Below are 25,393 nucleotides of genomic sequence, written 5' to 3'. Positions count from 1 at the left end.
TGCAGAATGGGCTCTACAGGTAATGGATCACATTCAAGTGCTAGAAGTCCTTGGGTTACTTTGCATTTTATCTCCCCTGTGGGTACAGTAGAACTTTACAAAAGAAACCAGGCCAAGTTTAAAAGAGCTGCGTGGCCCACACGACACTTTAGTGAACTCAATTTGCAGGGCAGGGCTACCTCGGAGCCTGGAAACCACAACTCTGTGCTCTGATCAGTTTTTTTTCGGCAGCAGTGGCGTCATTGCTGATAGCTGCTCACTCCTGTTGTGTTAGTATTTTTGGCTCTTTGCCTCTGAGATTCCACTGGGATTAGCAGCATAGAGGTGGTGATTACTGCCCACAGAAATAATAGGAAGAAAGTCACTTTAAAACATGAAAGGAAAGAAGGGATCCTTTGGAAATCCGTGGCAAAGACAGACTCAGGTTTCTGTATCCTTGTAGCCAGGAGGATCCATCACAGCCCTTCTTGACAGAGCCTTAGGAAAGTCAAATGTCTCCTAGCTGGGAAGCAGACGCATTTCTTCCCTCATCCTGAAACAGCAGCTTGCCTGCTATTCTCTACAACACACTATTGGTGTTGAAATGAGCCCTGTAATTCCTTTCTCTTGGCAGTAATGACATTATTAGCATGACATTGTACAGCACAGTTCACTCTGGGTAGGCTCTGCAAGCATAGCTGGAGGAGTGCTGGGTGGAATATAAAATTTATGTAGGGGAGAAAACCAAGGTTAGGGCAACTGCTTGCCCTGTAGCAGCCAGCAACTGCCAAACTGAGGGTTCTCATAACAAGTACCACACTTTTTGGATGAAGCCCAAGTTTTTAGCAATAGTTTATGTCATTGATTCTTCAGTTCTTACTATTTACTGGTTTTCTAATGAGTCTAGCACTTTTTTGTTTGCTTTTTAATGGAGATGCAGGTGTACTGAGAGGATGATAGATAGAGTTTAAAGCTGCTGAAAACCAAATTATGGCTTTTGAGTTTCATTTCCAACTCTGTAACTGACTGTATTTTAATTTCCTGTCCATAAACTGTGGCTGAAGTTCACAGTACTGTTCTCAGAGAGGCTATAAAGGTGGATTATTTTGCATTTTAAATTTTAACTATGAGATTTATTGATAGAAACCCTTCCGATCTATAAAGTAATGCAACATAATTAATGCAACATATGTAATTATTGAATTAATGTGCACATTTGTTAAAGTCAATCTACATCAGATTAACTTTGCTGAAATGTGGCTGAATAGATAAATTAGCACTTAAATATTCTGAACGTGCTGTGGAAGCAGGTAACTTTTTAGAATTAAAGGCCATGGTTAATTTCTTCTCCAGAATCACCAAACTTCAGTCCCAAGTCATCAATTTAGGTAATTCAGTTTCTAATTAGCCATCAGTTAATAGGCTGTTGGATGTTTCTGTGTCTAAGAACTATGAATTTAACAACAGTGCAGCAGCTATTGCTCTCTAAAATACTGCTGAGTAAAGACAAAGAGAGGATCTAGAGTTGAGGAAAAGAAAAAGCAAGCAGTGACCCAGAGAAATACCAAACTGGGAGCATGCCCACACTGAAATTAGGCTGAGCTGCTTTGCCTACCTTTCCACGATCACAAACTTGGAAGAGGTCAATAAAAATTTGCCTCCGTGTGTCATGCTTTGTTGCTTCTTGGAAGTCCTCAGCACACTTATGGAGATATTCCACGATTTCTTGGAACTTGTCACTTGAAACATGTTCAGCATAGGAAAGGATAAGCTATAGAGAGAAAGCAGCAGTGGACATGGTTATCTTTCTTCAAGCATTTTCACCTTTAGTTGAACTCCTAAAAATCTATTACGTGGAATCAAATATTTAGGAATTTGTCATTTAATCTGCCATCACAACACAGACTTGGTGCCTACTTCATTCTCCCCTTCAGGAGAAACAATAATCTCCAAACAAGCCTGGCACACTGCAGAAATCTGTATCCTGAACAGTTCCTTTCCTGGTCCAGAGGTCACTTATCAAGGTCAAGCAGAGATGCTGGATCAGATCCCTCCTATGAAAAGTTGTGGCTTAAGCTCCATTTTCTTGTAGAGGATTTAAGTTCTCCATGCTTTTCTGCAGCATTTAGTATTCTTGACTTCACCCCAAAGGAGGCATTTTGAGCCATTACATTCTGCAGGAGTGACAGTCACTCAACTCTCAAATGCCACAAAAGGAGCATTGCCTACAATTTCAGTGTTTAGAGAAGCAGTTGGATACAATAAAAAAAAAAAGGAAGATCCTTTTGGAAATGAGCCTGCTGTCACCCAAGTCCTCTGACACTGGGAATACTCCTGACTTGAGATTGATTTTACGTTCCAGCCTTGGAGACACCTTAACACTTTGGATTTATAGCCATGTGGCTTTTATGAGCAAAAGCAATATGGTCTAAAAATGTGGTGTGCATGACATAAATAATAATGGCCATCAGAACAAACCACAATCCCAGAGCCTGGGCTGAATTATTACAGTAGGTTTCTTGAGCCAGCCACACTAACAGGGAGCTCATACAGTTAAAAGGAGGAATTTCCAAAGCACAGAATGTTTCCCATTATCCCATTTTGAGAGTATGGATACCTGACATAAGTGCTAAAATATCTTGGGCTTGTTGAAATGCCACACAGGCAATAACCAGCTGAAACATTAATATATGTTATTATTATTCATGTCTATATTGTGTAATTTCCAAATATATGGGACAAGTGGAGAAGAGAGGAAGAACAGAAAAAAAGCAATGGCCTGAGGGGTGGCTGGTAGGAAAGAAAAGCTCCCAATGCAATGTGGGTTTTTTCTTCATTTCAGCATAAAAAATGATGTAGTTTGGAGAGAAGGTGGCACATCTGGGGCTATGAGTATCCATAGTATCCAACCAGCTTCTTGGGGTTATTAGAACCCAGAGCCCTGTGACAGAGGAACCTTAAAGGTGAGGCTGTTGGGGTCAGGCAGGTTGGACAAGCAGTTTGTTATTCTGAATGTCACCTTGATGACACATCCAAAGGCTCCTGCACTAATACTGTGCCTAACAGCTTCACAGGACACTGTTTACAAGCACCATGTGGGCAGGAGGCACCATCACAGGCTTAAGCCTTTCTGAGCTGATGTGTAAATTACTGTACACATAATTAACATACATTAATTTGTTATTAACCGAGAGATTTTGACACCTCTCCAAAGAAAGCTGGCACGCCTCCTTCTTGCTACCCAGCGTCCTTGGTATAGTTTGTGACCACATTATCATCAAAAACAATGGATCTGTTCTTGTTCCTACTGATCTCACTAGAAATGGAGAAAGCCTCATACAATCGTGGAAAATAATCTCACCTTTAAAGCCTGATTCTGACCCTGCAAAGACAATGTGAGCATTTCCCTTGGTGTCAATAGCTTTGTGCCAGACTGCTGGGGGTTCTGTGTGTTAGAGCACAAAGCTTGTGAAATAAACCATTAAGAGCTGGTCCCTGGGATTTAAATGCTTTTCATATAAAAGACCCCACGAGGTTGTCACAAAGGATGTAAGAATACAACAGCCACTGTTCTACATTTCTGAAAAAAAAAACCAAAACCAATCCTGAAAAACAATGATGTGTGAGGTCTCTCTACTGAGTTTCTAACAGCCTTTAAGTAACCCAAAGCTGCACTAAATTCAAGGAAGAAAAAAAAGAGTGCCTTTTAATTTTAAGGTCCATTACAAGCAATGCTTTCCACATGGGAAAGGGCCCTGACCAGCATGGAGGAAGATCATCTCTTTCTGGGTTTGGTGGATGATGGAAAGGGGTGAACAAAGGTAAATTGTAGCTGAGGATTAGAAGCAGCCCTGTCCTGATGATGGAACAGTTCCCAAGGGAAGTGATGAAAGCCTCATCAATTGATTCAATTAAAACCAGACTGGAAAAAGAATCAGAGAATATGTTCTGAGAGAACATTCCTGGCAAATCACACAGCCTGACAATCCATGTCTTTCGTGCTTCTGATCTCTGTTGTCATATCTTTAATTGAGTTAAAATAAAGAGTACACAAAGTACATTTTAAACAGTTTTCTAATGCTAATGGAGCATGAATTCATTCAGTGATTATATATATGTACCATAGGGGTTATGGACTGATGCTTCATTGCAGTGACAAAAGCAATTCTCTGGGCTCTCATTATCCACAATAGTCTTCTTAATTAGATGCAATAATTCTGAGGTTAAATTCAAAAATATCTCATTTCATGCTTAAAAAAACCTTCAACAAGTTACCATAAAAATGCATCTCTGTGCAAAATACCAAACATGTGAGTCTCCTGAGAGGGAAGAAGGCACAAAAAATCACACATGGTTGCTTGGAATTAGTCTCTGCACAGCTGCTTTATACTCTGGTTTTAATTATTACAACAGTACCCACTAGCACTGCTGCAATGAGGGCCTGCCATTATTCCTATTCTAAACACCCCTTTTTACAGGTTTAATTACCCAGCCATAAAATCCAGCTCTGTTTCAGGTAAAAATTGCTGGCAAAGCCTTGGCCTGGACAGCTTTCAATAAATAGAGTTTGAAACAATTTGGTTGTTTTCAGCTTGAGGAACAGCAGAGTAATGGGGTGAAACTTCTAACTACATTTATGATTTTGATGAGTTGAAACCACACTTCTGATGTTTCCCAATGACAGCTTTTGAGTTTAAAACTACTTGGTTATGTTTCATGAATATTTATGAGACTTGTTGCAGTTTGTTTATGGCTCAGACAAGTGATAGTTCAGGACAAGGCTTCTCATCCCAGGTCTTCATGGCTTGGTTCATCCTGGTTAATGAAACTTAAGCAGAAATAACAATACTGTGAGGATGTTACTAATTATCCCAGGCTAATGGTTGTAGTGGGACACCAAACCCCCTGTGAGTCTGAATTCCCAAGTGATTCAGGGCTTTGACATTTTAGAAAGGGATGAGGAGGGGTGTCCTAAAAACCACTGCTCCAGGAGTCACTTCCCAACAAGCAGCAAGGCTGCAGCTCTGAGGAAAGCAAAACAGTTCCCTCCAGCTGGCCAGAGTGGAAGTGTGGTGAGAGGATGGAGATGGAATGTGAAATGTCCAGATACAGCCAGTTACCTGGGATGCTGGAGAAGGGAAGCCCTTCACTTACTCCTCCTCTAGGCTCTCTCCAGGGAAATGCTGGCACTTTGTGATAAATGCCACATTCTGAACCAAATGCTCTTATTTCATTTCTCACCTTTGTGAACTTATCTAGGTATACTGGTTTTTCCAATGTGTTCAAGATTTTCAGCTTCCTGTCATGGGTTGCTGGTAAAACAAATGAAGGGATATTGGTTTAGAAAAGCAACAGTTGTGATTTTGCATATTGTACACATATTTTTGCACGATGTGCTGTTACATTAACTTTCTTCTCATGTTGGATGACATTTATTTGAGGTTATCCCACAGTAGCTGAACCATCTGACTGTATACAGAGCATCTAAATCTGCTTGCATTTCTCTTGCTGAGAATCTCCATTTAGCTATTCATAACTGTAGAGTCATATTTATTCTTGACATAAGTTGGTGCAAATTGCAATGATTTTAACAGTACTTACAACTAATTATGTGAGGGAGGAAATGATTTTTGATTTAACAAACAGATAAAACTGCCTTAGAACTCTGGAGACATGGATTCTGCTTTGCAAGAGAAGAATCTGAAAATCATAGTAATTTTCTCAAGAATATGGGAATATTTTTACTGATGATGATATTCAAAAGTATGTTTTGGTCAGCTTCTGGTTGCTATAATGGAACTGACAAGAGACATCAAACATCTATATAGGTTTCTGAATGAGTTCTTTGAAAACAGACATGCTATTTCTGTTGGCATTATTTTTCTGTTCTTTCTTCTAAATATATCAGGAATAATGAGAAAAATCATCATAGAATGCATTTATCTCTTGTTGGTTGATATGTTCCTAAACTGTACATTATCTTTATTGAACTATAAATCAGACTGTAATGTTCTGTTAATGTACATTGAATGCTATTAAGTGAAATAAATTAAGTAATGGAGCCTATTAGGGAAATAGTACAGAGAGCACCCCCAGCATCTGGTGAGCAAATATCTGGGCAGGAAATTCCTCCACAATCTCATGTCCCAGGTTCTGTTTGCACTGGGGAAGCACAGCTCCACAGCAGGAGCACAGGGGCTTTGTTTGGCAGTCACACAACATCCTACCAACATTGGATGATTACTCAGAGGAACAATTCTGTAATACAGACAGGGTGAGTTCCAGGTGTCTGTTGAGAGGTGACTCTAGCAGCAACAGAAACACTCTGGAGTGTCCTGTTTATCATCCCAAATCAGCAAAGACACATTTGTTATCATTCATGATCATTACAGGCTCTCAGTGTAAAGGGCTGGCAGCAGGCTCCTGTCGCCACTTCAGTGTTCCTGGTTCTGTTCAATTATCATCATCTGGGGAGGTCAAGTGTGACCTGTATAAAGTGGACAGGAATTATGGAAATCTTTCTGAGCTGAGTGCTCTGGGCTGTGTGTCACTGCATGCCAGGGACTGGCCAAGGGAGGGGCTTGCTGAGATGATCTATTGGTTGGAGCATTAGGTTAACCTCAGCAATTCCCCTGAAACCATCACAGGTAACAGCACTGCCAGACTTTAAGTTTGTTGATCCCACTTTTGTTCCATATCTACCAGTATGCCAGTATTTCCAAGACCTCCCATGAGACAAACTCAAAAAAGGAGGAGGTTGGTACAGTGACTCTTAAAAAAAGCAGTAAGCACATGGCAATGTGTGGCTAATAAGGGATGTAAGTGGAAAAGGTCTGCATCTGGTCTTTCTATCTCCCTGAAAGATTTTTTAAGCATTTTTCCCTAATTTTCAAGATCATATTAATGAATTACATGGTGGTTCAACCTCTTTCCAATCTATCTGAAGATTTGTGGTTGGCATCCTGATGTAACTACCCTTAGAGATTCTTTCTCTGTTATCAAATCCATTTGCTGTTTGCTCACAGTTCACATCAGAATTCAGATCACAGCAATAAAACTAAGGAAGACACATTGAAAACTTGCCTTTTCTCATATCTTCAGGGATAGAATCAGTGACATCTGGAAAAAACCTCAAGGCACTCTGAACCTAAAAATCAAGGTAATAGCTTGTGTCATGCAGACAACAGTAGACAATTACTAAAATAAATCACCCAGAATAATCAGACATATGGGCTAGTCATGGGTCTTACACACAGGTAAGATTTGTGAACAATGCCCTGTCCCCTGACCCTGTGGTGGCAGAGCCATCACCCATGCTTGTGCCCCATGCTGCCATGCCAGGGCACATGGCACTAGCACAAATGTCCTTTTCATCCTGTCTGCAACAACCACAGCAGGATCTCCCCCGGTTACCAGTGCTGCTGGGATTCTTTCATGGCCATCCACTGTCCACTCCTTGAACAGAGCTGCCAACACCTCCTTTCTCCTTGCTGTCTCCTCAGCCTTCTGTCTTTCCACCTCCTCCCTTTCTTCATGTATCTTCTTTGCCTCAGCCCTCATCTGGACCAGCCTGCAGGACATGGGAACATGGATTAGAAAGAGACCATCACAGGCACACTTAAGAGTGATTAAGCCTACCCTAAAGAACAAAACAAAAGGAAGCAACTCTTTGCTGAAATTCCTGTCTATATGGAAGACATTTAATGAAAAATCATCTGTGCAGCTCTCCTAGTTTTGTGTCATTTCAACAGTGACACATTTTACCTTCACATTTATAATGACATTCATCATTTATTGTGTAGATGTCCTTCAATTTCCTTTCAATTCTAGCAGGGAGACAGGTGCATAATTTGCTACACTTGATTTACCAACAAAATTGCATCAGACTTCATTGTCTCCAAACTCAAGTACCTTTTCACACAAGCACTTCACTGGCAAAGAACAATGTTCAATAAAATTTCTGAAGCAGCCTCACACAATAGAGCCCTCACTGCCTTAGGACAGGGATAATACCTCAGCCTCTCCATCATTTTCAACACATGGAGTTTGCAGGTTTGGACTGCCAGTCAGCTCCCTTTCTTCCTGCTTTTGTTTTCTTTGCTTCTCTGAACACCCAGCCATGTTTTTCCCAATCCTCCATTTCACACAACAAAAGAAGTGAATAAAATTGATCCTGAACTCATCTGCTTTGATTTTGACTTTGTTAATTTATGAAATGGGGAAAAAACCCTTTAGGAAGGTCAAAATGCTTAAAGCCAAATGATCAGTTCATATGGAGAGAACAGCTCCTGTTCATGGAGGCTGCTGGAATCTCTCTGCACTGAGGCAGCTGCTCATCTTCATGGCCTTCACACCCTCTGTAGCTATTCAGAGAAAGGGGAATTGTTCCTCTTTTGTATCTGACAACTCCAAAAATATATTTTGGCTAAGGATTCCTGCTCCCTTCTTCCCCCTGTGTGTCACATGCTGTGAAATGGGCTGATCCTGTCCCTGCCCTCTTCCGTTCCTCTGGGGTCATCCTACAAATTATAACCCATCAATATTTTCTTTAATGAACAGAAAGACCTGTTTTACATGTCACAGCAATACACTTTGATCACAGTCAGTTTTATCACAAGGCCCTTGTTCTTGATGGCCATTTATCACAGAGGTTTCTTAATGAATCTTTTGGTTCCTTAATTGATGGTGGGCATTGCACAAGTGCTGCTGAGGCAGCTCAGCCTCGGGCACTTTGATAGCAGGGGGAGGGTAAAATATTTTCCCAACTTCTGACTCCCTCCCAGAGCTGGAGAGGATAAGAGAAGGAATGCAGCAGGTACCAACCTAAGTGGACAAACAGATTTTTCTCCAATGCAGCAGAAAGAGAAAATCAGACCATTTGTAAAGGTAGCTCCTCCTCTGTCTGCAAACTGGAAGCAGAGCCTGGGCTGTGCTCAGAGCTGCCAAGGTGCTCTGGAGATTAATTTGGGCACTGCCCAGCACAAGTTACATTCTGTGCTGCACCTGCACTGGGCCACAGTTTTGCATTCATTTCTAGGGTCATAAAACCTGGGCAGCTGCATCCTCTGCCTGGTGTCCCTCAGACAATAATGGCAAAACAGGGGTAACAGAACCAGGCACCACCCACTGCAAAGTGAGCTCATTTTGGATCAGACATTTCCAGAAAAGATGAGATGGCAGCGAGGTGACTTCTCCCTGCAGAACCAAACATGTTTCCTCAGGAAGAGAGCTGCCTGCCTCCCACACAGGGAGGGTGACTCAGCCTGAAGGACTCCCATCCCTGGACAAAGGCTCTGTTTCAGGTATCAGTCCATGTGCATAAGGAATTTCTCCCATCTGTTTCCTTCCTGCCTTGACTCCCAGTCAGGTGGCAGTTAAGGAGAAACTGGAGGAAGTCCAAGAGAGCTCACTGAGGATAGAAAAGTGTTAGATGGGAACCTGTGATGAATCCTGCCTCGCCTGAAGGTAATGCCAAGGCTCCCAGGACCTTCATTTGGGCCAGAATTTCATTCCTCACCTTTCTGGTGCTTATGTGAGAGGTGTTAAGCACAGACTGGCATTGCTCTTGTAACAATTCCAGCCTGTTTAAATCCAGTGACTCACATGAGGAGTCTCACTGCTGTGTGGTGCTGTTAAAATCCTGTGTTGCTGTGATTTAAGAATCCCATGCAAATCCCACAATACAGTCATCACAAATATGTAAATCCTGAGCTGCTGTGAATGCAAATCCCATGATACTACTAGCAGTGGATATGCAAAACCTGCTACAGCCATGATTACAGAACCCCCCTGGCAATGCTGTCTATGGAGATATTTATTTCTGTAAGTCTTGATAGTCACTTCCTTTCACTCAGTTCTGAGAGCTACAAATGCAGAACCCGTCTCCAAATGTAAAGATGGGCTTAACAGCCAAGGTCAAGATAACAGGTCATGGGTAGCCAACACTTTGTATTCAACAAAAGTCTACTCCAAAACCCCAGGAGATTTTATGCATTTTAGTTCAATTACTTTTTCGAAATAAAAGAGATATATCCAGGTGTCCCTCTGTGAAGCAACAGGAATGACAAAACTGTTCCCAAAGCAAAGGCGTGGCAAGGCTGACATCCTAAACATCCCCCCAGAACAGCCTGTGCTCGAGTGCAAACTCACTGAAAGACATATTTCCCCAGCTCATTTGTAACAGTGGACCAACATTTAAAAAACAGTAAATAGAACTGAAATTCTTTTATCAGTGACTGTATAAAATTCACTTCTCATGCTGCTTTGTTGTATTCACATCAGGCATGTTCCTACAAACTGCAGCAGTATGTTTAATGGAAATGTGGAGACAGAAGCTCAGATAGAGACTTAACATATCCTTTTAAGCATTATAATACTGGGAACTTCAATTATCTTCATTTAGGGTTTATGCATAAGACATGTCAACATTTGACTTCCCTAATTCCTGACACTGAAACCAATTTTCAAGGTGTATGCACTATTTATGCAAATAGAGAGTCATTCAAACAGAAGTCATTATTCTACAAACACAGATACAGAATAAAGTGATCTAGTAGTGAATAAGTAATTTTGACATTAATCACCATCACCTCTGGATCTTCTATGAACTGAAAAGTTCACATCTATATTTTCCTGAACAGAGCAATGAAAATAAATTATTGTTCATCGAATGCTCTCACATTTTAGCATTTTGTAAGGTGCCATGGAACCCCATTCCAACATTCATTAAGTATTATTCTAAAGCAAACAGCCCAGAAATAAGCAACAGAACAAAATACAAAACAGTTTCTACTTTAAAAGGAAAAACAGAATATAAAAGGAAAGCCTAAATAAAAATCAATCCTGGGTGAAGGAGTTTCTACAATGTGCCAGGACAATGTTGTTGGCTTAGTCAAGAGAAATCATCCTGAAGGAGGAAAAAAAGGTTATGTTTCTATTAAGTTTGGAAGACTAGAGAAGAAACTATCTGAAGAGTCTCCAGACCTTTCATATTAACACCTGTCCCTAAGAGCTGCTGTCATTAAGCTAGACTAGTTTGGAAGCAGTTTGCATTGTTCATGTGTTAAGATAGAGTCTAAGGAGGAATTATATCCTTGTGAAGGGCAGAATATTTCCTTAAACAGGAATAACTAGTGTTTCATTCTGTGTGCCATGTTCTGGCATTAGTCCTGCTTCTCAAGTTTTTATGAGACAAATAAATTCCTGGCACTGCACTCCACAAGGTGTGTTTTGCTCAAGATTGTGCCAGCCAGGCTGCAGGGACACCATTCCTTTTGTAAAACAGAGACCAAGACACCAGCTCTGGCCTCGTGACCAGCCACCCTGTCAGTGCTCTCACCTCTGGGATGTTGTACCTTGCCTCAAAGATTTGAGCTCCTCCGAGACCACCTCCATTTCTCTCAGGTATGGGCCTGGTTTTGTAGGAACACTGTACTGAGGGTTATGCCTCATCAGGTATTCTGCAAGATAATTAATGGGCTTAAATCTGCCTGGTTCTTGGTCTGATACAAGCACATGGTTTCTTTCCACTGCCATTAACAAATTTTCTGTTCCTGGGATTAATGTAGGGAGGAGGTTGTCGAGCAAATAGAGGCGAGTATCGAGTGTCTTCTCCTCCTCATTGTACCACTCTCTGGCCAGGCAGGCCCCAGGTTCTCTCTTCCTCACCTTTGCTTCTTCTGCCTTTTGTGCTTGAACCAACCTCATCTTTGTCTCCTGCAGACTCAGACACCTTTGTTGTACCTTTTCATGAAAACACTCTTTCCAGGAAGTGTAATTATGAGGATGTGGCAGTTCATGACCCCCCTGATTGCCTTCCATCTCTGTTGCAGTCCCATCCTTATGTCCAAGTTCAGGATCTGGTAGATCTGCTGATTGGGCTGATTCTTCTGGCTGAGCAGCCATACCTCAATCACTGTGACACAGAAAAAAAGGAGCTGTTATGTAATGCCAAAAGATGCAGCAGTGCCCTAACAGGTGACACAGGAATAGAGTCTATTGTTAGGCATTAACTAATATTTTTTCTATGTTCCTTTTTTATTCTGTTACTGCTGCTTTGTACTCTTAAATAAATACAGACCCTTTACTTCAAAGATCAGTAAATGATTTATAAAGATTAATTATGTATCACAACAGCCCTTGGAGACAGAGCAACGAAATTAATGTGTTCCTTTCTTAGGGCAGAAGAAACTGAGACACAAAAGGGGAATGATTAATTCCAGGTCACTTAGAGACTCAGAAACCAAGCAGTGAACAGTGCTTGGAACTTGTCCCCCCAGTTCCAACTAGTGGAATCCTTTTACCCCCAGCACATAATTTCTGTTTAGGTCCATTCCCTGCCTCCAGGAAATCCAGTGGATATGAGACAAAGGAAGCAAGTAATGGAAAATTCCAGATACCCAGGAGCAAGATTCCTCTACATGCTTCCTCTGCTTCAGCTTTTCTGAGGCTGTGAAGAACATGAGGAAGCTTGTCCCACAAACTGTTTCACTTCAACTGTGGCAATTATTTTTTGCTCTGGACATTTTGTTAAGGTAACAAGGACACAGGTGCATGGGTCAGCAGAGTTACTACAGAAAGGAGAAACCTACACTATGAATTCTGCGATTAAGTTGCTCACAAGCATTTTATGTTGTAGATCACTCTGTAAAATAATAATCCCTTTACAATTTCAAGAACTTCACTGCTTAAAATGTTCATTCTGTGAAATATCAGGAAGAAACTGAGCTGCTCACAAGGCACAATTTGAAAAACGTCCCTATATATCTCCATGAATAACTGTCTGCATCTGGAATGGGATTAACACACACAGAATGGAGCAGAAGACTGGCTACTACTTGATTCAAAGCATGAAAAATCAGCAGCATGCTGAAAATTCCCCAGCTCAGTGTTAAACAACAGCAAGGGAAGGGTGATATTAAAAAATAATCTAAAACCGTTCCAAATTAGAGATGAAACTCTACTCTGAACTTGTTGCCACTTTACCCTCTTCAAGTTTTTATTTAAAAGTGCTTTTCACTGAGGCCTTTCAGTATCCATAGCAATAGCACTGCTTTTGATATGCACTGCTCTTCCTGTTTAAGCATTTGTAGCTGTTCTGAAGCAGTTCAGCTTTCCAGGAAATGCATAAATGTGATCTACAGCCCTCCTGGCATACAAATTTAATTATGAATATGTTGACCTTCTGGTTCATTAACACTGTTGGAGTACAAATACTGCCTGGATGGGTGGGATGCATCACAGCATTAAATTTCTAGGTTTGTTTTCTCAATGGGCTTGTTGGCATCTTCTAGTAAATTTTTTTCCAAAGGCACATTCCTGCTGGGAATGGGATGGCTCAAGCTGCCTACCTGACCCACAGAGAAGGTTTTAGGTTGGTTGTTGGTTTTGCCACCAAAGGACAAGAGCTGGAAAGGATTTACAATGGTAGAAAGGGAAACCTGTCCACCCTGTGGAACTGTTCCTTGCTCAGGTGAGTTCCTTTCAACAAGCTGTAAAACCAGAGTCCTCGGTTCAAAGCAGGGTGTTAACCAAATGTTCTGGTCACATTCCAAATCAGCTGGTTCTGTTGTGCCAAAATAAACTGTTCTTGTATTTTCAAATACTTATGTTATTTCTTAAACATCCTTTATGAAACCCTCTGCAGTTTCTGTGCAATGTTAAAGTGACAACTGCACTCTGCTTTATGAGGTGGCTGATTCTGAAAGATGATGAATATGTTTTCTACGCTGCTCTCAACCTTTTGTTAGGATGGTTTTGAGGATTAGTAAATATTTATAAAGGATCTCCATGTCTCTGACCAAAACAAAACATGAAACAAGCAGTGTGACTGTTCTGTCTCCATTCCACGGCATCCACGTAACTCCAGGAATGGAAGCAGAGCATGGAGAACTGTGCCCAGTGCTTTAATGCAGTACAGATGGAGAAGACTAAGAGGGTATGGAAGAACAAACAAACAAAAAAAAAAACAACAAAGGAATGCTACAATCAGGTCATGAAACTTGGGATGTGTGGAGGGTTACAGAGACACACAATGGATAAGACTCCATTGGCTCATAACCTTCAGTGATTTTCATTAGTTGAGAATTTGGCCCATAAGGAAGAATTTCTCCACTGAAAGGATGGTCAGGCATTGGAAGGGATGGAGCCACCATCCCTGGAAGTGCTCAGGAAACAACTGGACGTGGCACTCAGTGCCATGGTCACATTGGCAACGCGGCGTTCAGGTCAAATGTTGGATTCAATGATCTTGGAGGTCTTTTCCAAACTTAATCATTCTACAAGTCTATGATTTTTTACAATAATATTGAGAGCTCTCAGGGCCTGTGGCATTCCCAAATGGAGCCCAAATGACAGTGAGCATGGAGCACAGAGGCAAGCTCTAGAAACACCCAGGACATTTGAAGTGTGATATAAAGTTTCCTGTAAGCCTTTGTTCAAGCTGAAGGCAAGATAAGCTTTCCATTATTTAGTAGGATGCCACTTCCCTGGCTCCTTTCCTGTAAGAAAAATATTCTTGCTGGAATCCCTGCAGGTACAAAAAGATTATCTCAGTATTTCCTGTAGAAAACCCAAATGTGCTCAGAAACAATATTCCTATGGTTTCATTGTTATTCTGTCAGAGAATTTTGATGGGCGGGATAAAGCCAGGAATGACTACAGTTTGTTTAGGTAAATATTTTCTAGATGTTTGAGTTATAAAAGTCCTTTCAAAAAGAAAGTTCAATCTCTTTGACATTCTATTGCTCAGAAATAATTTTGCCTTCCCCTCATGTGTTGCATAGAGCATATTTATCTCATCACAAAAAACCCAATACCCTTTTCATTCATGATCTTTTCAATACAATTAAAATTTAAAAACATTTTCTCCTTTGCTTTCTGAAGCTTTGAAGAACTGTTTTTCTTACCTTTGGAGCAGGTATCAAAATAGATCTTATTCCTCTTGCACTCAAAGTGGCCTTGCAAATCAAGAGGGATTTAATATATGCCCATTAACCATTAAAAATCTTGAAGTGAATTAGGGATTTCTCAGACCTGCTGTGGAGCTGGGCTGTGAGTTTTACTCCTCTGTGTGTTTGCAGTTGCTAAGCAATAATCCCAAAGGTTGCTATGTCTTTCCACGTTCAAAATTGCTGTAGGTTGTCTTTTGGCTTTGGCACAGCCCAACAGACTCTTCTGTACTGAACTTAGAACATTGCATCACATGACTGAAAATAAAATAAAATCGAGAAAGGACTATGAATAGCAACAGAGAACATTAAGGGCACAAATAGAGAATCTGCAGGTGCCAGTGACAGGTTGCCTTCAGATTCAAGGTTCACAACGTCCAGAACTGTCTCAAGCCCATTACCAGCTGAAGGGAGGACTGTGTTAACCAGATGTTAGGATCTCAGACATAAAAAGAAATTAATTACAAACTCAATTTAAACATTTTCAGGCTTTCTTTCTTGTGTTGCTTTGAAGTAGCCTTGCAGGAAAGGCACACAAGCATTAACGAGGAGGGAGAGCACGGTGCCATTTTGTCAGACTGCTTTTAAACCTGAATCTAAAGGAATTTGATGAGTCCCCTTTCATAATCTCTCCTATATTCTTTGAAGAATAATATGGCAGGAAAAGGAGAAGGCAAAAGACAAATACATCTACAACAGGCATTCTGCACTCATTTACACGAATGTAAATCAGGTGCCTGTTCAGCAACTCCCTTGGGCTAGGCACGACTTCCAACTGAGAAACTTATGGCAATTTCTGCCAGGAAATGAGCTTTATCTAATGCTGTTTCTTTCTTTGTATTTTATACTGGAAGTGGCAAAACCTTTGGATTGCCTACCTGCAGGAAAACTGAACTGTGACTTTATCTATGGTATTTGTCAAGGTGCAAGGGGCCCTGCCCTCTATTAGTCCCCATTTCATGGGATAGCCTGTAAGAAAGCTTGAAATAGAGGAGGTCAACTTTCATGTGAAAATACACCATAATAAATTATCATTTCTTTGCTATTTATTTGGAGAAACGTATCAGAAGGAAATATGCACATTGCAGTGCATTTCCAAGATGTGTTGAAGTCTAGCATCAATTATGTTAACAAAATGAAGCAGAAAATTAGTGCTCAGGAGTAATTTAAAATGAGGCTTTAAACTGGATTGTGCACTTTTTCCTCAAAGCAGTTTGCTCATGATTAATTCCTGTTATCTCTTCTCCCAGGTGGGCTTGGCTTTGCCCCTTTGCAATTCAGAATTCTGTTGCTATTATGATTAACTTACAAAACTTTTTGAGGATGAAACATAAATTTAAAAAAAAAGGTGATTTTTTTTCAATCCCCAAACAAGAATATACAACTAGAACTTAGAAGGATGGATCAAAACAGCTCTATTTTTATTTTTCTGGAAGTGGAATCCCGTGGGTTAAGCAAACCTTTAATTGTACTCTATCTGACTTGGCTGTTATCCCTTAATGTTTTTGCTAAGCAAAGTGTATCCTTTTATTATGCCACCAAATACTTGCACTGTTGACAAAATAATGGGCTGAATATGTCATCACAGATGTTTTGCTGGAATTGCCTGTTCTATCTTTTTTGTTTTGTTTTGTTTTTCTCTGTAAGATACATTTTGGGAGCACTCTGTTGTCTTTTGCAGCTGATGCCAAGATTATGCAATAAAAGCCCTAACATGTAGTAATAATAAGTTGTGTTAGCCAGGGAAATGTTTGCAGTGTATTAAATAGTCAGTTTTGGAAATGTGTACAAAACCAGCTCATGTACAGCTCCACTTCTTTGAAATGCTACTCTGGGCTGAAGCAGCAGGTGCTGACCACAGTGCTGCCAGCACAGGAAAGAATAAGGCCACAAGCTTCCACTTTGTTTTTTGTACCAACCCTGATACTGTGACCACAGCCTGCCCTCTAATTGCTCTTTTCAATCCCAATACATCTGCCTTATAGCTTCCTCCTCCACATTTAAATTCTGCTGCTAAAAAAAAAAAAACCATTGCACATGCAAATTACACCTTCCTAGAGGCTGGAGAACTGTCACAATTTGTGGTTGTTGTAGCTAATAACTGATATGTCAGACTTTTAGTGAACTGTAGATAGCAACTCCATTGTTTACCTGTGGTAAATGTTTTTTAAAAGTGTTTGCTGTTCAAATACCTGGAAGACCTAGAGGGCATATGAAAATTATACAAAAGTCAACTTTGGAACCTGGTTTAAATAATAATTTCTTGATAGTAATCCCTGCATGACTTGATCAAAATCCAGAATGAAACACCAGTCTCAGGTTTACAATATTCTGGGTACTTTAGTCTTCCATCAATCCTCTCTATCAATGCAGACATACCTGAACATGAGCTGTGGGCCTGAAAGCAGCCCTATATTTGAATATTCACGACCCTGGCTTGTTGTGCAGCCCACTCTAAACTCAGTTTAGTCCAATTTAGGGAGCCTGTCCTCCATCCCTTATCCTCCATCCTCACCCGTCCACCAGGAGGCAAAATGCTCCATTAGCAAGCCTGACTTCTCCACTGCAGCCCAGCCCAGCCCAGCTACAGGAGCCTCCCTGATCATTATTTTAACTGGGGAATAACCTAAAGAGAGACCATGTGGCTTCTCCAGTTCTTAAATTTACAGGCAAAAAGTGCTGTCAGACTGAGGAACAGATTGAAGCAGCATCAGCCATGAATGGAATAATGGATAATAAATGGAATCTATGTGTTGATACACACTTCTGACAGAGTTTGCTCTGTTTAAAGTTTAGAACAGTTTCTGGTTATCATATGTAATGTTATCATTCGATGCCCAAGAGACAATTCTTGATCCCAGTCACCTCCTTCCCATGAATTTTGTAGGTTCTTGATCCAAATTACCTCCTTCTGATGAATTCGGTGGCACCAGGCTGAAACTGCAAAGCAAATGAAGTTTAATAGTACTTGACCCTTTGTTTCAGACCCCCAAACGCCCAACAGTTCTGCATCAGCGAATGTTTGAATGTTTAAGATGTAATCACTAGACTCGGTTTGTGGTGTTTGGGCGTGTTCATTGATGTATGAAGAGGTGTTATATGCTGCTTTCACTATGGAGTTACTATTGCTGCCTAATCCAACGAAAAGCTCCGTTATGTTACCATTAATGCCAACTTTCCCCAGGGGTTGACATACCCACCATCACGGCTCCCGGTGGGATGGGATTCCACAAACCATCACCAGGCAGGAGGCACACTGAGGGCGCCCTGCTGACATAAATTAATAAAAGCCACCTATGAGGCTGAGGGATCCGGGGTGCGATGCCGAAACCCCTTCAGCAGGCGGGGGAAGAATGACGGGGCACCCCAGCTCCCTCAGGAACGGGATGGGGATGCCGGGGCTCCCCTGCCCATCGCAGCCCCCTCAGGGATTGGGGTGAGGCTGTCGAGCCCCTGCAGCCCATCGCAGCCCTCTCACGGACCGGGGTGAGGATGTCGAGCCCCTCCAGACTACCGCAGCCCCCTCAGGGACCGGGGCTGGGAGCGCCGGGACCCCTCAGGAGCCGCCGGCGCCGCGGGGGTTAACGCGGCACGGCCGCCAGGGGGCGGCGCCGCGCGCGCGCTGACAGCCGGCGCGTGCGCGCTGGCGCCTCATTGTGCCCGGCCGGCCCGGCCCCGCCGCGCCTCAGTCGGCGAGAGGCCGCGGGCGCGCGCGGAGCTGCTGCCGCTGCCGCCCCCTGCGGCCGTCGCCGCCGCGCCACCTCCGCTCCGCTTCGCTCCCTTCCCCTGTCCCCGCCATGGAGTGAGGCCCCCGCCGGACGGCCGGACGGGGGGGCCCCGCCGCGCCTCGATGGCTCTGGTCACGGTGCAGCGCTCGCCTACCCCCAGCGCCACCTCCAGCCCCTGCGCCTCGGTGAGTCCCGGCGGGCACTGAGGGCAGCGCGGCGCTCGGCGGCCGTTGGGGTCCGGCGCGCGGCGCTGCGCATGCGCCGCACCCCCTCCGCCTCACCCCCCGTGCCGCCGGTGTCCGGGCCCCGGGCCGGGGGCGATGCGGGCCCGCGGTGCCCGGGAACGGGGCTCACACACCCCCGGGCTGTGGCCTGCTGACAGCCGAGGGGACGGGCGGGGGTCTCGGTGCCCCTCAGCAGGCCCGGGCTGGGGCATGGCAGCTCCCTGCCGGCCCTCGTGGTATCGCAGGGTCCCGGTCATGCCCAGCCCCTCTGTGATGGATGCGGCGGCGCGGGTTTATTCTGTGCGCCCGGTTTATTCTGTGTTCATTGTATGCGGTGGGAGAAGCGGGAAGCGTGTGTGGTAGCGACCTGACATGGTTGGGGCTCCGGCCGTGCTCAGCTGATCTCATCTGACAGCACCCTCTGGGTATCCCCAGTGCCCGGCTCTGCCTTTGCGGGTTTTCTGACCCTTTTTTTAGAACGGTGCATGTAATCTCCATAGGGCTGTGTCAAGCCCAGGAGAGACACAGAAGAGCCAGATTCCAAATCCCTGAGTGAGATGTGCAGCAGGACAGATGTTCCCACATCGATGCCCTGGGTTGGGCAGGCAGCTTTGAAGGCTTCTGCCTTTCCATGCTCTTTAAGCTTGGGACAGGCTGTTGCTTTGTTTGTTGTTTGTATTTCTCTATTATAAACCCCTGCATGTTAACCCTTCAAGCTGCTACCTACCTCCCATGTGCTGTTTCTGATACAGTCAAGGATGACAATGAAAATAGCTTTGCTTTCACTTCTGTACGCTTAGTTCTAAGTTAGCATTTATCCTTAAAAAACCTCATGCATTATCACACTGCTGTTATGCCTGATTTGCAAATGTTTGGAGGAAGAGAATAGTTGAAATCCCAGTGGCTTCCATCCTCAGTGGGGGGGATGAAAAAGCCAACTACTCTGAAAATATTTCTTGTTGTGTTAGGTAACCTCTTCTGAAACTAGATCAGCTGCTTGACAGGTCCTGCCTGCCCCAATGGCATTTTAGCTGTCAGAACACTTAGCTCTTTTTTTCCCCCTCTTTCATTCCCATGTCTCTCCTAAGGTATGTTTACTTAGCAACACAGATTAATTTCACTTATACTTACCTGCTATAAATATTAATGTGCTGCATTACTTCAGAGATTTCTTCCCCCTCTGACTTCTTTACCCTTTCCACTATTCCTTTTCCCATGCATTTATGGCATTGAATGCATCTAGTGAGGATAGATAGGTCTCTCTTGGCATCTTCCTTCTTTCTCCCATTTGGATGCATCTTCCTTCTTTCTCCCACTTGGCTGCATAGACCCTCTCTTTGTTAAATATTTTATATATATATGAACAATTAGTTGTATTCTCTAAAGCTTTTCCATCTGCAACAGCCAGGCTGTTTCCCAACCAATTAAATTAAATTGAAATCGTGCTGATATTTGGATACTACTTAGTTGTTAAATATAAAAACAACTCCCTGTGGAGCCTGATAAATCCAGAGGATGCAGCCTTGGGTGTATGTGTCTATATTCTCTTTGTCCCATGACATGATATGGAGGTGTGTTCTGTACCAGAAATAAGTGTGTGGCATATTCCTGGCCTGGTTTTGGGCTTCGTAATTACTTCTGCTTTCTCAGACTCCTCTTGCAGTGTAAAGTGAACTTGATTTTCATCACAATCTTAACTGCTATTGTTTGAACACTTCTGCATTTCCTGTTGCAGCCTCCTAACCACACATGAGGGCTGGGCTGCCCTTTTAGCCTCTTAGATATCTGGGGTGGGTTGTTTCTCCCGCCTTCTGTTAGAGCTGTGCTCCTCCTTTGCCACAAACTTCTTGTTTCTTAATCAGAACTTTATAATTTCAGATGATTCCCCTTCCTCAGCTGCTGAGGGTTTGTGAGCAGGGCAGACACATTTTTAGTCCTTAGGAAGGTTTCGGTCCTAAGCCTGCCACACTTGCCATTCTCCTGGATCCCTGTCAACTGCAGCAGCAGGACTTGATTCTTTCAGCTTTCAGTGAAATTGTTTCAACCAATCTGTATAAACTGATGGTAGCTTCCTTTGGCTGTCTCCAGGTTACCTCTTCAAATGAAAGCTCATCTTGCTCAATAATTTTATCAGTAGGGTGGGGGTCTGTCCTTGCTGTTTCTGAGCAAAGATTATCTGGTGACTGCTGGAACTTAGCTGCTTCAACTTGTGGGCAAGGGAGAGGCATGTGAGTGTGCAAGCATATGGCTATGTCTAATTCTGTTTCCAGGTCACTAAGAATTTTGAGGACAGAAAAGGATTCTCTTTTTAAATTGCTTGATGTCTTTTTGCTTCAGAGATAAACTTCTCAGGCAAGGAGAAAGGGTGAAATTGGTGTCCTCAAACTGGATTTCTTGCATTAAGTGTGCCCTATAAACTGTTATAATTGGCTCTTACAGATTCAGGGGAATAGCTGATCTGAATCACTCTGAAATTGGATGGCTTTTATTTATAGGTTTTTATCTTGTTCTCATTGCCACAGAGCATCTCATGAGCATTCATTTCAGGGCAGTTCATGCAAAGTGTTGATTATACATTTACAGCCCTCTGGTTGCTTGATGACTTGTAAAATTCCTTTAATTGTCTGTCCAGACTTTTGCTGTTTGTTTTGGCCTTTGGTTATGCAGTCACTCTTGAGAAATAAGACTGCAATCTTCAATCCTCCTTACAGCAGAGCAGTTGTCTTCTGATGTCCATGCTAGCAAAAAGTGGTGGCAGACAGGGCCATGCTACAGTAAAGTACAAAGATGCCATGAGGTCCTTGCTGCTAATGCTGATGTATTGTTCAATGCAGTTCTTGGCTGATAATTACCTGTCTTGAAAGTAATCTGTTGATTCTTGGCCTGATAAAGTATTTTTGATACAAAGTTACCAAAAAATTGTATCTGTAATTTCTGGAAAATGCTATTTTCCTTTGTTTATTATATCTCTTTCCTGAGAAGTGAAGAAGCTGGGCAGGCAATCTGGCCCTGGCTGCTCTCACAGTTCACTTGTCTTCCCTACCCTGAGGGACACAATATGCTTTTATTGGAAGGGACCGACTGACCCCAAAAGAGAGGATACACTGGGTATATATTGTTCTAAAATGCACAGTTTGGGAAAAAAAATATGCTAAAGCAAATTAAAACCTAAACCATTGGACTTCCCCTCCTTAATCCCAGGAGAACAGCTTGAGCAGGAAGTACAGTCCTGGAAATGTGTTTGGGAGTGTCTGTCATGTTGTGCTTGGAAGCTCCTTGCTGGTAGAATGTACAGGAAATATTTTCCCCACTTCTTTATGGGGAAGCTAAATACAACATTTCTCTACCCCTGGTCCTGTAATTGCTGATAAACAATGTGGTAATTGTGAGTTTACTTCATCACTGATAAGTCCAGTCTATCTCACATAGATCTGGAGGAACTAAAATGTAGCTGGGCCATCAGAAGCTTCTCATGAAGTATTTAGTAAAGTTAGGAATGCCTAATATTTAAAGATGCTCTAATCAGTAAAGATTATCTATTGTTTCTTGGTTTTCTCCAGCTGATGTCTTTCAGGCATAGCCAGAGCTCTAAAAACTGAAGGTTTTGGAGGCAGTGGCCCAGAAGAATGAGCTGATTCCTGCTTTAGGCAAACCTTGTAGTGCCCCACAGGTACCTGTTTCCTCTGGTGCCAGCTGTCACCATTTGGGAGATAAAACTGTTTCAGTGAGGTGATCTGTAACTTCCCATCTTTTAAATTTCTACTGAAAGCCCTGTGAGGAAACCAGGAGGCCTCCACCTCTTGCTGGGTGTGATGCTGTTGTTGTTAAAAGATGATTTCTCTCCAGCTGGACAAGACCAGGCTGTTGGAGCACAGATAATTTTTGTGTGTGTAAATGCATTCATGTGTGATGAGACTCTGCTGTTCCTAAAGCAGTTTGATGGTTAAACTGTGACAGAAGACCTGTCCTCTAAAATATCTGCTCTGCTGCCTCTTATATACACCCTGAGCAGGTTTCCTCTAGGATCTGCATGAAATGCAATGTCCCCTTAGAGGTGAGAACAGTATTTGCAGCTGAGAAGGAGGATGATGACAGTGGGATTGGAGCCTCACTGAGAACCACAGAGAAACACTCTTAAAACTTGCAGAGTGCATGGAAAAAATCTTCATTTTAAAAAAGAGATCTAACTCCTTTTGTAGCGTATCTCAATGATAGCTTGATTTCAGTTTTCACCTCTTGAGTTCCAGTGGCACATAAATTCTTGTGTTTTGAAAAGGAGCTTGTAATTTGAAAATGCAAATAGCTTATGATGCTGTAATGAGTCATTATCTGACCAGTATTGATTCTTGCTGTTTAAGAAATAAAAATAAGTTGAAAAGGGCAGGGTACAGTAGGATCTACAGTCATTCTGGGAGCCAATGACATGTTTATTTAAGTGGAAAATGCTATTTTGAGCAGAGACTGCCATCCACAAAGCAGTCTGCTGGAAATATTTTAGTGTAAGAGAGCTGCCTTTATGCAGGGGTAATGCCTGAGGATTTCCAGTTACTGGAAAAAATCCTGAAAGATCTAAAGCTGCAACTCTTCTGTCTTGGGAAATGAAAAAAAAAAAGGAAATAGCCTTTGGGCAGCTTAGCTCAGTGAAGCTGCTCCCTGATCACAGCCTGCAGCTCAGGGTTTCATTCTTCAGTCACAACAAGCCACATCCTCCCAGGGCCAGCTGAAGCAAGGGGGCTCTTTGCAGGCTTTGCAGTCTTCACGTCTGACTCTTGCTGATGCCATTAGCAAGAAGTACAAATGGAGCTGCTGCTTTGTGAGCAGTGCTGCCTTCATATGAGCTCCCCTGCCACTTAAGAGCACTTAGGCTGGTCAGCTGCCTGCTCCAGGTGTTCCAGCTGTTTAGTTCAGTCTGAATTAAAGATACCTCCACTCTGTGCCATTGATTTGCCTGAGTGTCCTTTTAATTTGATTATTAGGTAGTGACAATGAAGCTCATATCTTTTGCATAAAAGGGGAACCTTGGAAGCAGGAGAAGAAAGAGGTGATACTTATTGGAAGTAGTCAGTGATTTAAACAAGGCACACACTGTTTCCTACCTTTTGGCTGGAAGCTGTTCCTCCGGAGTGCTCTGTTTAAAGGGGTAAAAAATTATGAGGGCTAAAAACCATTTTTGCATTTCTGAGTTGGGCCATATAAAATTACTGTCAACCCAACCATCTGCAAAATGTCTTATCACAATACTGCAATACTGCACTGTATGTGCTCGTGTGTTTTAGTCAGCACTTGGGGAGGCTTCTGTATATAGGGGTTTGAATGTGTCAATAGCTTTTTGCCCAAATAGAATTCCTCTGAATATGCATCTTATCAGCGTTGCTCATTGCAGGCTGCTCTGCTCCGTCGCTGTGAGATGAGTCACACCGTTTAACAGCTTGTTGCTTCCATGGTGAGACGCGCCCTTGCTGTGCATGCCAGTGCTCATGGAGCTCCTGGCAAATGCCCTGTGACGTGAACTCCCCATGGCCCCGCGCAGTGGAATGCCCCTGGCACTCGCTGAAACGCCTTGTGCTGCTGTTGGGTGCGCTGCTCCTCCTCCTCTTCCTCCCAGGAGACTCCTAAACTGAGGCTTCGTGGAAATAATGAAGTTATTGCAATGGTGGGGGCTGTTTCAGGGTGAAATTACTGGGGAACTTAAGGGCACAGTGTAAACTTCTTGTATTGAAGTAATCAAAGACATTAGAGTATTTCATCTGGGCTGTTTTGAAAGAAGTGTTTTATCAGGGATCACACTGTCCCTGTACTGAGCTCATAGCAGAGCTCAAGAGGTGGCTTTGAGGCTTGAGCTTTCCACTGCTCTGCCAATGGAGAAGCACAGGAGATCTTGGAGAAGTAAATTCCAGAGATGTTGTCTCAGGAGTTGGACTGCAACTTGTAACTGAATTAAATATCAGAAAAGTGAATTTTAATGTGGAAAGTCAGTCCTGTCCAGGGAACTGTGGCTGTTCTATTCTCATTGGCTGCTACCATGTTCCTTCTGTTTTGATGTACAGAACTATCATATTTAAAATTGCAGCAAGAACTTTTAAGACTTGTTCAACTGGCTTGGTTTAGCTTCAACAGCTGACATCTGAGAATTGTGTACATTAGGATTCTTCAGAAAAAACCCTGAAACAAAACATGTCATGCTTTTCATCTTTTCATTTTACAGGATGATGAGAGGGAGGGATAGGGCATGTGCCTTGCATGTGTAAAGTGCTTTGCTTTCCAAAGGAGAGCTGCTTGGTAGTTAGAGGTAGTCTGACTCTTCTGAGTGGTGCAGGACCAACCCTTTCACTCAGTCCATCTAAAAATGGAGTTTTCCACAGGTCCCTGAAGCTCCTGAATGGACTGCAGGGAGTCAGCTGATGTCTGTGAGCTTCTTCTATAGTAGCAGGTATCCTTTGGAGCCTGCTGTTCCTTGTAGTTCTGAGTCCTGGAGCATCTTCAGTAGGAAACAGGGTGTCACACTGGAAATTTA

The 25,393-nt window shown here is 42.8% G+C and overlaps 2 protein-coding genes across 2 annotated transcripts in view; one reads left to right on the top strand and one right to left on the bottom strand.

Moving 5' to 3' along the window:
• The window catches only part of EFCAB5 (EF-hand calcium binding domain 5), a 35,618-nt gene extending 16,775 nt beyond the window's left edge, over window positions 1-18,843 (bottom strand). Inside the window, exons 1-7 of the mRNA XM_036395413.2 lie at window positions 18,810-18,843; window positions 17,793-17,867; window positions 11,318-11,893; window positions 7,393-7,549; window positions 7,063-7,126; window positions 5,221-5,291; window positions 1,595-1,750 (exon numbers count right to left, since the gene is read on the bottom strand). Coding sequence (XP_036251306.1) covers window positions 1,595-1,750; window positions 5,221-5,291; window positions 7,063-7,126; window positions 7,393-7,549; window positions 11,318-11,883 — 1,014 coding nt within the window. The 5' untranslated portion in view covers window positions 11,884-11,893; window positions 17,793-17,867; window positions 18,810-18,843. The remainder of the gene's footprint in view (window positions 1-1,594; window positions 1,751-5,220; window positions 5,292-7,062; window positions 7,127-7,392; window positions 7,550-11,317; window positions 11,894-17,792; window positions 17,868-18,809) is intronic.
• The window catches only part of SSH2 (slingshot protein phosphatase 2), a 91,190-nt gene continuing 84,407 nt past the window's right edge, over window positions 18,611-25,393 (top strand). The window contains exon 1 of the mRNA XM_036395002.2: window positions 18,611-18,840. Coding sequence (XP_036250895.1) covers window positions 18,778-18,840 — 63 coding nt within the window. The 5' untranslated portion in view covers window positions 18,611-18,777. The remainder of the gene's footprint in view (window positions 18,841-25,393) is intronic.

This window comes from Molothrus ater, chromosome 21 (assembly GCF_012460135.2).
Source record: "Molothrus ater isolate BHLD 08-10-18 breed brown headed cowbird chromosome 21, BPBGC_Mater_1.1, whole genome shotgun sequence".
NCBI classification, from domain to species: domain Eukaryota; kingdom Metazoa; phylum Chordata; class Aves; order Passeriformes; family Icteridae; genus Molothrus; species Molothrus ater.
The sequence above is the reverse complement of the archived record's forward strand: the minus strand, read 5'-3'. Positions and strand labels throughout refer to the sequence as shown.